The sequence below is a fragment of the Stegastes partitus genome, unplaced genomic scaffold (genome assembly GCF_000690725.1).
Source record: "Stegastes partitus isolate 25-593 unplaced genomic scaffold, Stegastes_partitus-1.0.2 Scaffold777, whole genome shotgun sequence".
Classification (NCBI taxonomy): domain Eukaryota; kingdom Metazoa; phylum Chordata; class Actinopteri; family Pomacentridae; genus Stegastes; species Stegastes partitus.
In genome coordinates, this window is record NW_007578508.1 from 52,775 (window position 1) to 68,509 (window position 15,735).

At 40.3% G+C, this 15,735-nt stretch overlaps 1 protein-coding gene across 1 annotated transcript in view; it reads right to left on the reverse strand.

Moving 5' to 3' along the window:
• Positions 1 to 15,735, reverse strand: part of itfg1 (integrin alpha FG-GAP repeat containing 1) — a gene marked incomplete at its 3' end in the record, with an annotated part of 122,085 nt that overhangs the window by 35,880 nt on the left and 70,470 nt on the right. Inside the window, exon 10 of the mRNA XM_008292005.1 lies at positions 1,384 to 1,535. Coding sequence (XP_008290227.1) covers positions 1,384 to 1,535 — 152 coding nt within the window. The remainder of the gene's footprint in view (positions 1 to 1,383; positions 1,536 to 15,735) is intronic.

Consider the following 15,735-nt stretch of genomic DNA (forward strand, 5'->3'; position numbering starts at 1 on the left):
CCATGTCTGTGAGCAGAAGAACACACTCACCTTAGCTGTCTTCCCTCACAGTCTGTGCTCTTGCAGACCCGATAGTAATCACTTCATTACAATACAATGTCACATATTCCTGTTGCTCAGTGCTAATCATTTCAACTGTGTATCCTGTATCGAAGGGCAGTTGTGCATTGTGTTATAAACATCAAGATATCAGCAAATTCAAATCACATATTTATGCATAATTGTATTTCAGCTAATCTCTCATGATTTATTAACAAGAAAACTCAATGAATCTACTAAAGTTCGACTATACTTTGATTATAGTACCAATGTGTGGGTATGGGGATTGTAGCTGTTCTTGAAGTGTTGAAATCTTAAACAGACAAAGATGAAATGCTTATTTTCCTAAAAAAAAAAAAAAATACTGTAGTTTCATCAGTATTAAAATACATAGCCCAACTTAGTTTCATTTACTTTAATAATACTTTATTACTCCTGCCCTCCACCCTCTGCTCTTGCAGTTTGATGACTGACCAGTATGTCAGAGTAAATTGCTTTTACTTTGCAAAAAAGGAACCAATCAGCAAAAACATACAATAATTAATGAGGCTACTGTGAGACTTTTTTTTCCTTTTTTTTTTTTTTTTTTTACCAGCAAGAGAAAATGTCATTGCAAGTACAGTAATTTCACAGTAATTAAATGAGTAAATGCATCTTCTTTATGGCGTCTTTAAAAAATGAAAGAAAAAATTCCACATCATAAAGCTAAACAGATTTACATAAGCCATTTAACTATGCATCTTGAGTTATTAGGTTCCAATCAATTCTGTCTTGTGTGTCGCTGGAATACTATAGTTAGTATAATCTCATCAAAATGTGGAATGTTACATGACAAATTCAAATCTGGTTCACAAATGAAGCAAGAGTCCATGAGAATCGGGAGGCTATGGATTTGCATGAAATCTATGGTTATGGAGGCATTCATTTCTGGAAACTAGATTAATGATTAGTTTGGATGTAAATGTGTGCTACATACCGTATGTAGCCCCTGCATCTACACATCCTGAAAATGTGTGCCACTGATCATGAAGTGAGCTGTAGCACTAAAACATGACCTGTACTAGGGTAGTAGGGGTTCAGGGCTGTACTTGACAGGATTCCAAGGGATCCCCTGCCAAGTAAGGATTATTTTAACCTTATCAGTATTTCATTAAATTGCTAGAAATCATCGTAAATGATGAATAAAGGATCTTGGAGAAACTTGACAAAGACAAAGGCATATCTGACCAAAGCATTTTTTTTTTTTTTTTATAGCACCACATCACACCACCAACCAAGTCTGCATTGTAAGACCTCAGAGACAAAGTCTTAATACATGAAGCTTGGATGTGTTTTTTCTCTTACCTGCCACTGGTGTTGCGAAGGACCACAAGGGCATCAGGGAAGCCATCCAGGTTGTAGTCACCGAGGTGCAGGGCCAAGGGTTGGCTGGGGTTCCCTTGCACAAAGCTCCAAACTGTTTCCCTCTGCTGGAAATCTGACAGGACTTTGACCCACTGAAAATACAGAACCACGAAAAATAGACATCAATAAAATGCAAAAATTGTAAAGACAAAAGTAAGTAGAAACAAAGAACAAAAAAAAAAGACTAGTCAATGGTTTTTCATGTAAAATACAAAAAGTCAAGAAGACAAGAAATTTTTTAGCTTTATAAATAGTTTAAAGCAAACGAACACCATCCTGCCTCACAGGTCCACAAACAATACTCTTGACTCCATTACTTGGTTTTTCACTCCGACATTCACCATCAACCACAAGAGCTTATATAGACAAGTATGTGCCTTTCCTCATTCTGTCTAATGAATTCAGAAAGGCACAGGCAGACTCCAATCAAGTTGATGTAGAATCTCAAGCACCTTTGGGAGAAGTAGGATAAACCATAGGGGTGGCTGTGATAACAAAGGGTCTAAATACTGTAAAAAGCAAAAAACAAAAACAAACACACAAAAAAGAAATTTTAGTCATTAAAAAAAAAAACAAAAAAACAAAAAAAACAACAACAAAAAAAACCCCCACTCCAAATACCTATTTTGGGTTATTCATTGTGGAGTATTATGTGCAGAGTGATGAGAAAGTTTCATCCATTTCAAGGGGAGTCTGAAACATGACAAAATATGAAAAACTTCAAAGGTCTTTACTAAGATAGTCTCATACTGCCTAGTATGAGTAGCACTTTCATTACAAAAAATATTCCAAAATGAGTTTCTCTGAAACTTTTAACATTAAACTAAAAAAAATATGACTGATGTTCAATCCTAGATTGCCCAGTAAACAGCAGTTTCTCGCTTTTGAATTCGCCTACAGTGCCCTGAGTGCATACATACTTGTACTTCATAATAATTTTAAGAACGACATTTACCTAGGAGGTAAAAAGCTAATTTATTGGCTGAGCTTGTTCAAAATTCAATTCAAAGGGCTTTATTGTCATTTCAACCACATACAGCTGTACAGTACAACATGAAATGAGACAGCGTTTCCCAGATCCAGAGCTAAGGTGTGAGTGCAAAGAATGCAGTGCAAAAAGATAATTTGTAAATTCTCAGTTTAGCAACTCTTTTTGGTTCAGTGTATTGTCCCAAAATGGGAGAGAAACAGCCTGATTCACACGAATAACAAAACAAAATTGTCATTTGGCCCAGTAATAACTTGGACAGAGCAGGTTTTCAGAATCAGGTGCCATGTGTGCTTGTAGCCTGCAGCCTCTTCTTTAATGCCTTTGTCTTTACTCATCAGACACAGGGACTAAAATAGACATCGCACCCTTTTACTAAACACTAAGATAAAGATAAAGATAAAGATAAAGATAACTTTATTGATCCCACAGTGGGGAAAGTTCACTGTTACAACAGCTCCAAAAAAAGTGTACAGTCAGTGCAAGAATAATTGGGAACACCCAGTGCAAAATGGAGGAAAGAAACAGAAAACAGAAAACACACAGTGCAGAAATTGCAAGAGAAAAAAACATTATATACAGAAGATGTGTTTTTTTTTTTTTTTTTTTTTAAAGAAGACTATATACACAAGGATGAGATAGTCATGGTTATTGCACATAATGGAATGTGTTTGTTGATGGAAAAAAAGAAAAAGTGCAGCAGTAACAGAGGTACCAGTGGAGTCTATAGTGCAGCGTTGTAAAGTCCGACTGTTGTTGGGATGAAAGACCTGTGGAAACGTTCCTTCTTACACTATGGGTGAAGCAGTCTGTCGCTGAATGCACTGCGTAAGGATTTCACAGTCTGATGCAGAGGGTGGGAGGTGTTTCCTAAGATGGCAGACAGTTTGGCCAGTGCCCTCTTCTCTCCCACCACCTCAATGGAGTCCAGGGGGCAGCCACAGACTGAGCTGGCTCTTTTTATCAGTCTGTTGAGTCTGCTCTTATCCCGCTCAGAGCACCCCCCTCCCCAGCACACTACTGCATAAGAGACCACTGATGCCACCACAGTCTCATAGAAGGTCCTCAGCAGTGGCCTGCACACACCAAAAGAAGCAAGTCTCCTCGGCAGGTATAAGCGACACTGACCCTTCTTATACAGAGAGTCAGTGTTGTCTGTCCAGTCCAGTTTGTTGTTTGTTAACAAGGCCTTCCTCATTTGACTGTGAAATGTCAGAGTCATAAAGCCCTAAGGGGGTCCGTCATATTATATTGCTACTGATATTTATAGAGGAAAACAGTCTATCTAAAGATGTACATGTAGTAAACCATCAGCACGCCAGAGGCAGCCCTTAGAAGGCTGTGCAGAGACCATTATTACCTTTCACCTAACATGAATGCTATTTCACTTAGTAGCGGCCTCATTTCTCTAACACACTAGCAGTGGTTTGAGCCTTAACTCCCCATTTATGTCATAACATATTTCTCCACCTATTCTGTCTCTTACAATACCAAATGTTGCCTGCAAAAGAAAAAAAGAGCCATTGCTTTTCATATTGCAGATGAAAGGTTTATTGTAATTGCCCCAGAATTATCACTGAAATAATTTTGACAAAGTTTTGACCAGTGATGGGCATGCTGGTCTCACTGCTTTCATTAGTGCCATTACAATAAGTTGTTAGCCAGTGGACCCCTGTCAATTACATATAATACAGGAGAGGGAAGTGTTATAAGAAGAACAAGAGAGACGATTATCATCCCTAATTGTCACTTTTACACATGGCTAGTCATAAGTAGCATGCACAGTATCATCATACACAATACATGTGTTTGACTGGTGTGCCATATGAACCATAAAATACAGGGCTTATTAAGGTCCACAACAAAAGACCTTGTGAAGATGCTGGAGGAAACAGATACAATCGTGTCTATATCTACACAGTTTGCAACTGCAAATGGTTACAAAGATCTGACCAAAAAATGTCCTCTGGTCTGATAAAACAAAAATGAAACTGTTTGGCCATAATCACCATCATTGTTTGAAGAGCAACAAGGGTGAGGCTTGCAAGTTGAAGACCATTCCAACCATGAAGCATGGTGGTGTCAGCAGCATGTTGTGAGGGTACATTGTGACAAAGAATGATGCACTTTACAAAACAGGTACTATCACAAGGAAGGAAAATCAAGAGGATATATAGAAGCACCATCTGAAGACATCAGACAGGAAGCTCAGTTGTACATGGATTTTCCAAATGGAAGATGAGTCCAAGCATACTTCTAAAGTTATGTCAAAATAGCCTAAGAACAACAAAGTTGCTATAGGCGTCGACATTGCCTAGTCCTGACCTGAATTCAATTAACATGTAATGCGTTATGAGAAGTTTGTGGAGGGCTACCTGAAATGTATGAGCCACGTAAACAATTTAGACACAGATTCCAAATCATTACAAAGTGTACATAAACGTCTGACCCACTAAGAGAGTGTTGAATAAAATCAAATCAGAACTGAATCATGCTCTCCACTATCATTCTGACATTTGCATTCCTAAAAAGAAATAAATATCAGAAGATGTTTTTAGTTATGTTGTTTGTAAACTGTAGAAAAATATAACAATGGCTGCATTTTTAGTGTCATTGCCTTGAAATGTTTATTTTCTATCAGGAGAGTGACACTGGGTGTGGGAAACTGGAAACAATTCAATTCACACCGAAACTGTGAAAACCATCAGACAGCACTGAAATATACATTATAATTGCCCTAAACTACACTAAATGGCCAGTTAACATCAATTATGTGTGGATCCTAGAGACGCATAGGACCAGATGCTGGAGGTTTTAACTATTCATGAATGTTAAACAGAGAGAGCAGGTGCAGGAGAGAGTCATCAGAGAGACACTCACCAGATCTGCTACGAATAGCTCTTAACACAACCAGCACATCTGAGAAAGACAATCACAGCCTACTGCTGTCACACAAGTCATGATGTCACTGATGCAGGTTTCCTCCTTTCCAGTTTTGAAGAAACACAGGTCCTGAGGTGGGGGTAGCACACTCTGCCCTGTTTGCAGGGGTGGCAGGTGTAGTCGTTGGTGTAGGCAATGTTCTATAAAGTGATGCCTCATTGGGTACTTGCCAAATGAGCATGACCAATTTCCTCAGCAGCAAGCAGCTTGGAATAGGATTTCTTTGCTTCTGATCTTTAATAATAACATAACTAGAGATTGTTTCACAATGGCAAACACACTTTTTCTGGCCTCAACTTGTTTAGGCTGATAATTTGTGGTTGCCAACTTTACAAAACATTACTGATTCTTCGTGTCTGATTAAAACTTCTTCAGTATGGTGGTTTAATGCAACATAATTGGATAAAATTAAATCTGTGAGCCAAAACAATATATTACTGTTGTTCCCATTCACATTCATCTTTTGGGAAAACAGCAAAACTGAGATAATTTGTCTGTTTTTGTTCGCTTCATCACTTTTGGTTTGGCTCAGTCAGCAAATGTAAAGAAACTGTTTATACTAGCTTATAAATTACATTAATCATGTAATACCACAAAGGCCTGATTGAATGGTACATGGATGGTTGTCCTTTTGTAAGGTTTTCTCAGTGACCACTAGGTTGTGGGTTGACTGCCTGACTGACAGCTGTAGTCCCCAGTTAGTCAGTTTGAAAATGATTTTCTTTAAACATTTTTTTTTTCGCCTTTATTGATAGAGCAGTGAAAGATAGACAGGAAAGTGGGGAGAAGAATGGGGAGAGAAGTCGAACCATGGTGGCTGTGTTGGGAAGCTAAAACCCTGTTTATGAGGTGCTGTCTTGTCCGGTTGAGCTACCGGGGTGCCCCCAAATTAGTCAGTCAGTTTAACTGGGCAGCCAGAATGACGAAAACTGTTGCTGGTTCCAAACTTCTTCCATTTAAGAATGATGGAGGCGATCATGCTGTGGGGCACTTTCAATGATGCAGAAATGTTTTTGTATGCTTCCCCAGATCTGTACCCTGACACAATCCTGTCTCACAAGTCGACAGACAATTCTGTTCTCATGGCTTGGTTGTCACTCTCATGACATACACCATCAACTGTGAGACCTAATACCAAGCACATGTGCCTTTCCTTATTATGTGTAATAAATTATAATAGACATAGGTGGACTACAATCACACTGTGGGAGAACCTTAAGACTCACTGATAGAAGTAAAATGCACCAGAGTCCATGCTAATTTCCAAAATTGAACTTAAATGGCTTTTTGCTTGCAACACATTTGTATCTGCTGTTTTCTTTATAAGGCAGGATCTTTTAATTTTGCATCACAGCTCTAACTTTAATTTCATTCATAACATACATTTGTGTCGCTCTTTGCCCACCTAATTGCCCCTCAGGGATAAATACGTTTGGGTTTTTTTTCTGATTCTGAACAGAAAAAAAAGGTAACATGTTCTTAGGATTTGACATGAAGTAACTTAGTATGAATCCATGTATGCAGAAGTCAGATGAGAACAGCAGTAATTATTCCGATGGAGGAATAAAAGCAGGGGTGTGAAAAACCAAGACCCTGGTTGAATATTTATCAGAGGATACCCTGGAGCTTTAATGCAATGCTGCCCAGTCAAGCTCTCATTAAATGGCTGTTGAGTGATGTTGCAATGTGGTTTAAAAGGCTGAGTGCCTGCCATATTGGCGTAAAGCTTGGCTATGATTACTGCCATCTAGAGTGGATGGAAGTGCCGGAGATGGCTGCTGTGCAGTGGCTGGCAGAGAGAAGTGAAGAGAGAGAGCGAGACCTGGGAAGACAGCTGCCAGCCCATTTGTGGCCAGCGTGCACAATGCTAGACATGGATGGACGGAACTGTACACTGTCCCACACACAATCATTCTCATTTGGACGTGCACAGAGGTGGAGCAATTGTTCCCCTGTTAAAACCTGTCAAGGGTAAGCATATTAACGACAGGTATTTACAGTTTTTGCTGCAGTTTCATCTGAGGTTTATTGACGTAAGTGACCAATGAGAACAAATTAGAGATTCAGAGAAAAAAATGAAGTGAAAATGACAGATATGCATATAGTTTGGATGAATATGTGTATGTATCTGTAGGTCTTGACCAGAAATAACAAAGAGCTGTTTAGATAGTATCACATTATCCATCTAGTTTTATTCCAAAATACACTACCTTTTGAATTCAGAAAGCTATACATAGAAACACACTTCTTATTTATGATACACTGGTTTGAAATCTGAGAAGATGTTGATCTGACAAGAAATACTTTCTATGTGGGCAGTTTTTCTGACTGAACAGATGGCCATGTTTCCAAATCGTAGCTCTATCTTCAACCCTTTTCGCCCTTTAGTCTGCAAGGAAATATAAATCACAGGTGAATTCTCTACTCTGGAGCCCTTTGGTCTGTGCTCCACAGTGCTATGATATTCTCTCTCAGGACAGAGTGAGGTCTTTGCTGACCGCCAGCCTTATCAGCAGACCACTGTGCTGGTGTTGGCCCTGAAGCAATCAGTGTGCTGTCTGTTGCTTCTTTTCCAACACTGATTAGATGAGGAGAGAAGAAGAGCACGGAGAATACCAACAGCATCTATTTAGCACCGTAAAAAATGCAGACATGCACTTACAAATTGAGGGTCTATCGTACTTCACAGATTCATCCGTATGTGTGTCATGATGGCATGATTTAAATCTTTAGTTTACAAGTAGCCTGCAAGTAGCCTGAGAGAAGAGCAGGGGTTTAAAGGGGGACAGCACTTAAATAAAGACAGCCTTAGAAGCAACAAATCTTACTCAGATAATCAAAACACATATACTTGTAAACATGCATGCACCCAATGAAGTGACAATAAAAAAAAAAACACCTAACGAAACGGGAGGCCAAAATTAAGCTTGTCAATTAATTAAACTCAGTCAAAACAAACTTAAGTAAAGCATTGCCAATACTGTCTCAAAGGAATTTATACATTATTGTGTTTCCTTAATTAAACACTCATTTGTATTTCTGTAACGTTACCTAATGACACTGATATGTGATGATCACATTGTGTGAACATATGGCAGCAAAAAAGCAGATGATGAAAGACTAATTGTGGTAAAATAGCAAATTAGATCACAAAGCGCAACAGCAAAAGTGAAAGTCAAGATAAGTTGTTTTAAATTGAACAGAGGAGGAAACTGTTATTTAGGGCATTTCCCTCAGCAAGATAAGGCATCTTTCCTTTTAGTGTTTTTTCCCTGAGCAGTGCTGTATGGGGAATTTGGAGCAAATCATATGAGGCTCAGCGAGGATAGGAAAGGTTTTCTAGTCTAATCAAATAATTTTTATTTGAGAAGCTGCAATGAATAGCCAACCTGACAGAGGAGCTTCTTAAATAAATCATGAAGCAGTTACTCCGTCCTCGTGGCTGCAGAAGTTTTGACATTTAATCACTAAATATAGCAGAGTATTTGAATAATGTCAAGTGCGTGTCTTTATAGATTAATCAGTGGTCCAACATCCTCCCAGTCAAACAGTGAGCTCCTAAGTCTAAATAACCCGATGCTGACATTCGCTGGTTCAAATGTCAACATATTAACACAAAATTGAGTGCGAGCTTGTGTGTGCAGATAAATGTGTTAGCACAGAAATCCAAATGACCTAGTTAATGGAGATGAAGATGATGATAGGATTTGTGCTTGCGAGGTAATCTGATACCTTTAATGGTTGTGAGGGGAAGGATCATGCATACAAATGGCTTTTTATCAAACAGCGGGAAAACAGTGTACAGTGATGCTCTGCACACACGCACAACATAGAAGCACGCATATAGAAACACACATTAAACCAGGAGAGACACAAACACAGAGCCCGATGTAAAAACGCTCTCGTGGGTTTGCTGATGACTAAAGTGAAAAAGCCACGGCGTGCTCGCAGACTCCCATTGATTCAACTTGGCGGAGAGGGCTCCCGCTTCATTAGGCCAAGAAATTAAAATGTGGGCGGCCTGCGGTGGAGGTGGGAGGCGGGAGTTGGGAGGTGGGGTTTATGGGGTGATGCGGGGAGGCGCTGTAACATCGACAGACAACACGGCTGTCCAAGGCAATGAAAAACAAAAAAAATAAAAAAAGACCAGCATGTAATGAAGCAATGGCTTTCAAGTGCTCAGCAATATAAAGACTGTAATTCTCATCACACTGGAACTGGCACTGACAGACAGCATGGGACTGAACAGAGAGAGCTGGCTGGGAATAGCACATGACTACAACACAGCACACATAGGCTGGTCTTGTCAAAAGCATGTAATCATGGCTAAGGCTATGGGTTTACATGTATGTTATAATAGTGTTTTCAGTGATGTCTAAATGATTCTCTAACAAAAATATCCTTTGCTAGCACAGAAGTATTTTTAGTGATTGGCAAGTAAAAGTATCACTAAGTATCTTAAAGTGCCTAGGCCCACCCAGGTATCCAAAATGATTTAGACCCATAATGGTCCAGTGCGGGCTGCAAAGTAGCTCGGTGGTTAGCACCGTTGCCTTGCAGCAAGAAGGTCACCGGTTTGTGTCCTGGTGAGGACACCGGGATCTTTCTGTGTGGAGTTTGCATGTTCTCCCCATGCAGCGTGGGTTCTCTCCGGGTTCTCCGACTTCCTCCCACATAGTCAAAAACATGTTGAGGTTAATTAATGATTCTAAATTGTCCATAGGTGTGAATGTGTCTGTGCTTGGTTATCTGTCTCCAAGTGTAGCCCTGCGAGAGACTGGTGACCTGTCCAGGGTGTCCCCTGCCTTCGTCCTAAGTCGGCTGGGATAGGCTCCAGCCCCCGTACGTGAGATTAAAATAGTGAGGATTAAGCGGTGTATAGATAATGGATGGATGGATGGTCCAGTGGGCCAGAAGAAATAACTCGATCCAGCTCCGGTGTTAATGATGTGGTGTGAGTCGGCTGAAGCACTCTGTCCTGCAGTTCAGGCACTGAAATCTGGTCTATACTTGTCCAAAATGTGACAATTCTCAGCCCAAACTGGCCCAAATCCGAACACCCAACACCTAGCCAAAACTTGCAATCATGGCGTGCTGCTATAGTTCATCTGCTTGAGCTGACTATAGTCTCAGACGCAGCGGCCATGGGTTCGAGTCCCACTCATGGCCCTTTGCTGCAGGTCCTTCCCCCATTCTTCTCCCACACTTTCCTGTCTCTCTCTCTGTCCTGTCTAATAAAGCCACAAAAGGCCAGAAAATATTTTTAAAAAATAAAAAAAAAAAAAAAAAAAAAAAACTTGTAATCATACCTGGGCCAGAGGTAGACCACCAAAAGTGAGTTGCTGCCAGAAGACACTCAATCTCAATATTTCTTTTTCAAAACACACAGAAACACTTCATCTATCCAGCATGTTTAGAATATTGAAGTACATCACCGCCTTAATTTCACCATACAGGTTGTGTTTGTGTGTCCATGGGTATGTCATTTTAGCCCACCAGAGCTACTGATTACGGTTCACTTCCTCAAATCTCATGAATGCACAAAATTTGAGTGTATAGAATGTGTATGATGATGCTTCTCTGTTTACTAATTCATGAAAAACATTAATGGAAGAAAGAGTTCATGAAGCAAAACTAAAGAAAATACAGCAAATACTGTATATACCCAGTGCTTTTATATATGTATCTTTATTTAAATCTGCTTTTTTCTGACCATGTATGCAGCGCAGCTAGTGAGGGGATGGTCTGCCCACTGGCAAACAAGCAAATGTGGCAAGTGCAGGGGTCAGATTATGTATTGTTACCGTAGACCGAGACTGGTACGACTCACTGTGACTACTTTTCTACCTGTGATGCTGTTACCACATTACATGATGGTATTTCTAGATTTCAAAATCTGTCAGGATAGAATGCCTCTATCTATGTTGACAATATCTGTACTTACTGCCTATATATACAGCAGCACATCTTGCACTGATGTGTTCTTATTCTAAATACCAAGATGTAGACTATTTTTAATATCAGAGGTTAGAGTTTATCTGTGCAAAAAGGCAGTCAGACTCAGAGCCAGAGATGGAGTGCGACCATATGTCTTTGTGTCAGCTGGGCCGGGTGGGGACCTGCTACCTGCTGTCAGTGTCACCTCTTTGACCACTGACTGACCGGCTGACTGGGAGGACTGGAAGAAGGCTGTCTGGCTCACACTGACTGCCCTTACACTGTCTGGGCAGCAACAGTAGGCAGCTGGCTTGGTCTTCATGGGGGCGGATAGTGTATTTTGCATGTGTAAAAATGGGATATGGACAAGAAAATAAATACATAAAGAAATGTGTATGGACACATAATAAATGCTTGTAAAATCAGTTGGAAACTTGCTTCACAGGCATGTAAGTTTGTTAAAAGATATAAAAAGATACAGAAATGTATTGCGAAGTGGGATTTCTTGGTGTTTGCTTTAACCATAACAGAAATACTGAGAAGCAACAACATTCTGAAGACCTCTGCTCAGCGTACAGCTAAAGCTGTTGGTCTCTAACCTAAACAGCTCCAACCCACTGAGGTATGGACTCCACAGGACCTTAAGGTCCTCGCTGCAATATGACAACAAGATATTAGCAACAGGTCATTTAAGTCTAGTAAGTTCCATGGTAGAGCCACTGTGGCTGAAACCAGCACATGCACCAAAACCTTGTCCATCCTCAGACTACTGTTGGTGCTCAACACTACCTAAACTTGATTATACTCACTGGCAGAGGCGCACATGGACAGCTGTAGAAACCAATGTAACATAGCTGTTATTATTACACTGCTGCTTAGTCTGCTTGGAGTCCACATGGAGGACTCTGTTCATACATGTGCAGAATGTCATATCTATGCAAATGCACACTACCGCCCTTGGAGCGTAATCTGTGAGGACACAAATTTTGTGGCGCACACAGGCATCTGTGGAGAGGTCTGTGCGGAGTTTAGTGGATTGCAGGAGATGATGAAATTTAAACCACACAGACTTGGGTCTGACTCACAGACTAAGGTTGCAGGTTAAAGCCTACCATTGGCTAATAATCCCAGTTGGCATTCTCCCCTACTTCCTATCTGCGTGTTACAGTTCTCTCAACAGAGGCAAACAACAACAACAAGCGGTGGGTTGCAACCTACAACACTGAAAATGAAAATAACAGTTTTGCAGAGGATGTGGATGGTGCAGGATAGCTCTGCTAAGTTTCTTTCGATGGATTATCATTCCAGCCATGACTTGAACACTAAAACCACATCCTTCGCTTAGCTCTACTCATGACGACTGTGATTGGTAAAAAGAAATACAAACAAGCCAGAATATTTTCCCCTATCCAGAATGACAGTGTGAAAGTGACACTATATGGACCCTAACAGATACTTTAGTACTCATGAACACTAGTCTTACAGGGAGACCCCACAAGCCTTGCTGTGACTCAACTGCATGGTCACAGTGATGGGACCCTTGTTACAATGGCTCAGGACTTTACAGCTGCCCGTTTCAGCCATATTGAACAAGTTGACCATGAGAACCAACGGTTCACTATCATTTAATGTGCCTCAGACCTTGATCATCAAAGCTAGTCACTTTGTGACTTTCTTTTGCCACAGAATAAGGAGACGTGGCCTGTGGCCAAACAGGTGCTGTTTGAGGTCACGCATTGATGCTAGTTGAAGAGTGTATGAGAAAGCTGAGCTCAGGGCCTATGTCCCACCAAATTTCAATCCCAGAGTATCACTGATCCTACTCCTGACTACTGCTGCATTCATTGGCGGTATCACTATATTGTTGTGGTACCACTCAGGGATGGAAGATAATGTAACTATTGATAGTATATTGTCTGTAGGACATACAAAATAGGTCAGAAGGACAGTGCGATCAATATTACATTGTTTTGTATGATTTTTTTTTCATATTTATTTAGTCATTGGTCTTCAATTTCCGGTCATGGTGGAAGGAAGTGAGAATGATCCTGTATTTAGAGCACCTTATTCTGCACTTAGTCAGTTTGGTGTGTCAGATTTGGTGTAGATGAGATTTTCACCTCTGCTGGTTTATTACTTCACCTGAAATAAATAAATATTTTCTCTCGTAAAATTATGACACATACATTCTCTACTCTACTTTCCCAACAAAACAACATATCCCATGGCTTTTCAGATAGAAATCTGATAATTCTGACTGGAATTGTGATGCACATCTAAAAGCAGTTTATCTTGGTCGGTAAATTTAATGTAGCTTCTGAAAGTGTGAATAGTCTAAGTTATTATTATGATTAGAAAAATCTATTTGTGAAGCCATTTCCTCATAGCTTGAAATGATGATGAGATGTTAGTTAGCAATACAGCACAGCTCTATTATAATAACAATTTGGCTTCAGTCAAGTGGAAATGAGCCGTAGTCCAGTTTTCTTTGATGTTCAGTAGGCCTTTTTGTCCAGCCAATATCAATCTGATTTTTTGTTATGTTATCTTTGCTACAATTTATTTGACAATGGTGGCACACAATTACATTGTTCACTGCAGTTATGTCCCATTGTGTTGGAATGGTAGATCCAAAGTGAAATGAATGCAGCCAGTGTGTGTGTGTGTGTGTGTGTGTGTGTGTGTGTGTGTGTGTGTGTGTGTGTGTGTGTAGGTGAGTGAATGTGTGTGTGAATGTGTGTGTAAGGACAGAGAATGAAGCAAAGAGATTGTTGGAACCCCCCTGTGGTTTCTTCCAATATGGTGAACTAAAGGCCTGGAGCCGCTGGAGAAGCAGAGCTGTGGCGGAGACAGCAGGAAGGAAAGAATGAACTGCTGTTTGGAGATGAACTATAGATACACAAAAGTTTCTACTCAGCGGGATTTTCATGCACACCCAAAGGCATCCATCATGTCTTTGCCTGTATACACATCACTCCCCCTCTTAACTCTATTCCTCCTTTCTGCTTCCTTCGCCCTCCTCCCCTTTGACAGGATGTTTCCCTCTAAGTGGCAACGTAGAGACAACCCTGGCTCCCCTTCCTCCTTTAGTATCTCTTTCTCTTTACCTCTTTCTCCATTCCTCCTACATCCTGCTCTTTTTACTTTCTCTCTTGTCTCCCTTCATCCCTGCTTTCACACCACCTGCTTCTTGTTTTCTCCATTTCTTACTCTATTCTTCCCTCCATCTCTCCCACCAGTGGACAGATACCTAGCAGAGACATCTGCTGACTGGCTGCTTCATTAACTGGGAGCCACTGCAATAGAGCAACAAGCCACACATGCATGCATGCAGGCACGCACGCACACACGCACACAGTGTAAGATCAGGTATAATTATGGCTCAGAGTGTTTATCCCACAAATAATGATGAACTGGTGAGACTGTGATGCAGATAAAAATACAAACTGCGCGTCAGCTTCTGGTGAAAAACGTCATTGTAATGAGTGCTTATAATTACAGTTCCTTGAAAGCATACAGCCATTACCGTCAAAGAAAGAGAGAAGAGAAGAGAGAAAGGGAGGTGAAACAAGGAGGAATCCACTCTCTTTAAGCTTTCACAGTGGCATGCAAAAGTTTTGGCACCTATAAGACAATCCCATATTTAGCTGATTTTGGAAGTGCATAGAAGCAAATACAACTCCTGCAGCAAGAAGATATTATATTGCAAACCTTTCCTGATTTTTAATTAACAAATAAATAAAATAATAAATTAGGTCACAACTGCGGGATATGATAAAGTTTGGGCACGCAACTAACACAATGTAATGTTCCTGTGACAAGTGTCAATTTCCGACAGGCGAAGTGAAACATGGAATGATTTCACTTACGTAAATAACAGGGAAAACCCACACAAAGCCTGTTTGAAAAACACGCTTAAAGTTACAAAGTCACCTTGTACAAAGAATTTGAAGAGCGACCAGATAGCAAATGTGACAGATAAGTGTTTCCTCTAGGATTTTTTTCAGCAGCAGGGGCAGGCTATCCGGGGAGCCGTGGCGGCATAAACAAATGACACTTGACTGCAGATTTTACTTTTACAACCTATTTGTTGAATGGCCAGTTGAAAATGGCTTTTTAAAGGCTGAATGCAAATAAATAAATATATAAATAAAATGAAACAAATAAAAATAAAAACAATAAATAATAATTTCTTGATGTGGCTGTAGAATCAGTGGCAAAGTTTGCACCCAGGCTCAGAACAATTCATTTTTCTGGGCTTTTTACAAAAGAACTCTAAGGCTCTGTTGTAGGGAAATTCTCTGAGAGGTGGCCACTGATGTTCAGCAGCATACATGATGCAAGCTGATCCCCTGCAGCCTGTTTCTCTAGCCAGTCTTCACCCACAAATAGAAACAATAATCAGATTGTTTCTCTCAATTTCC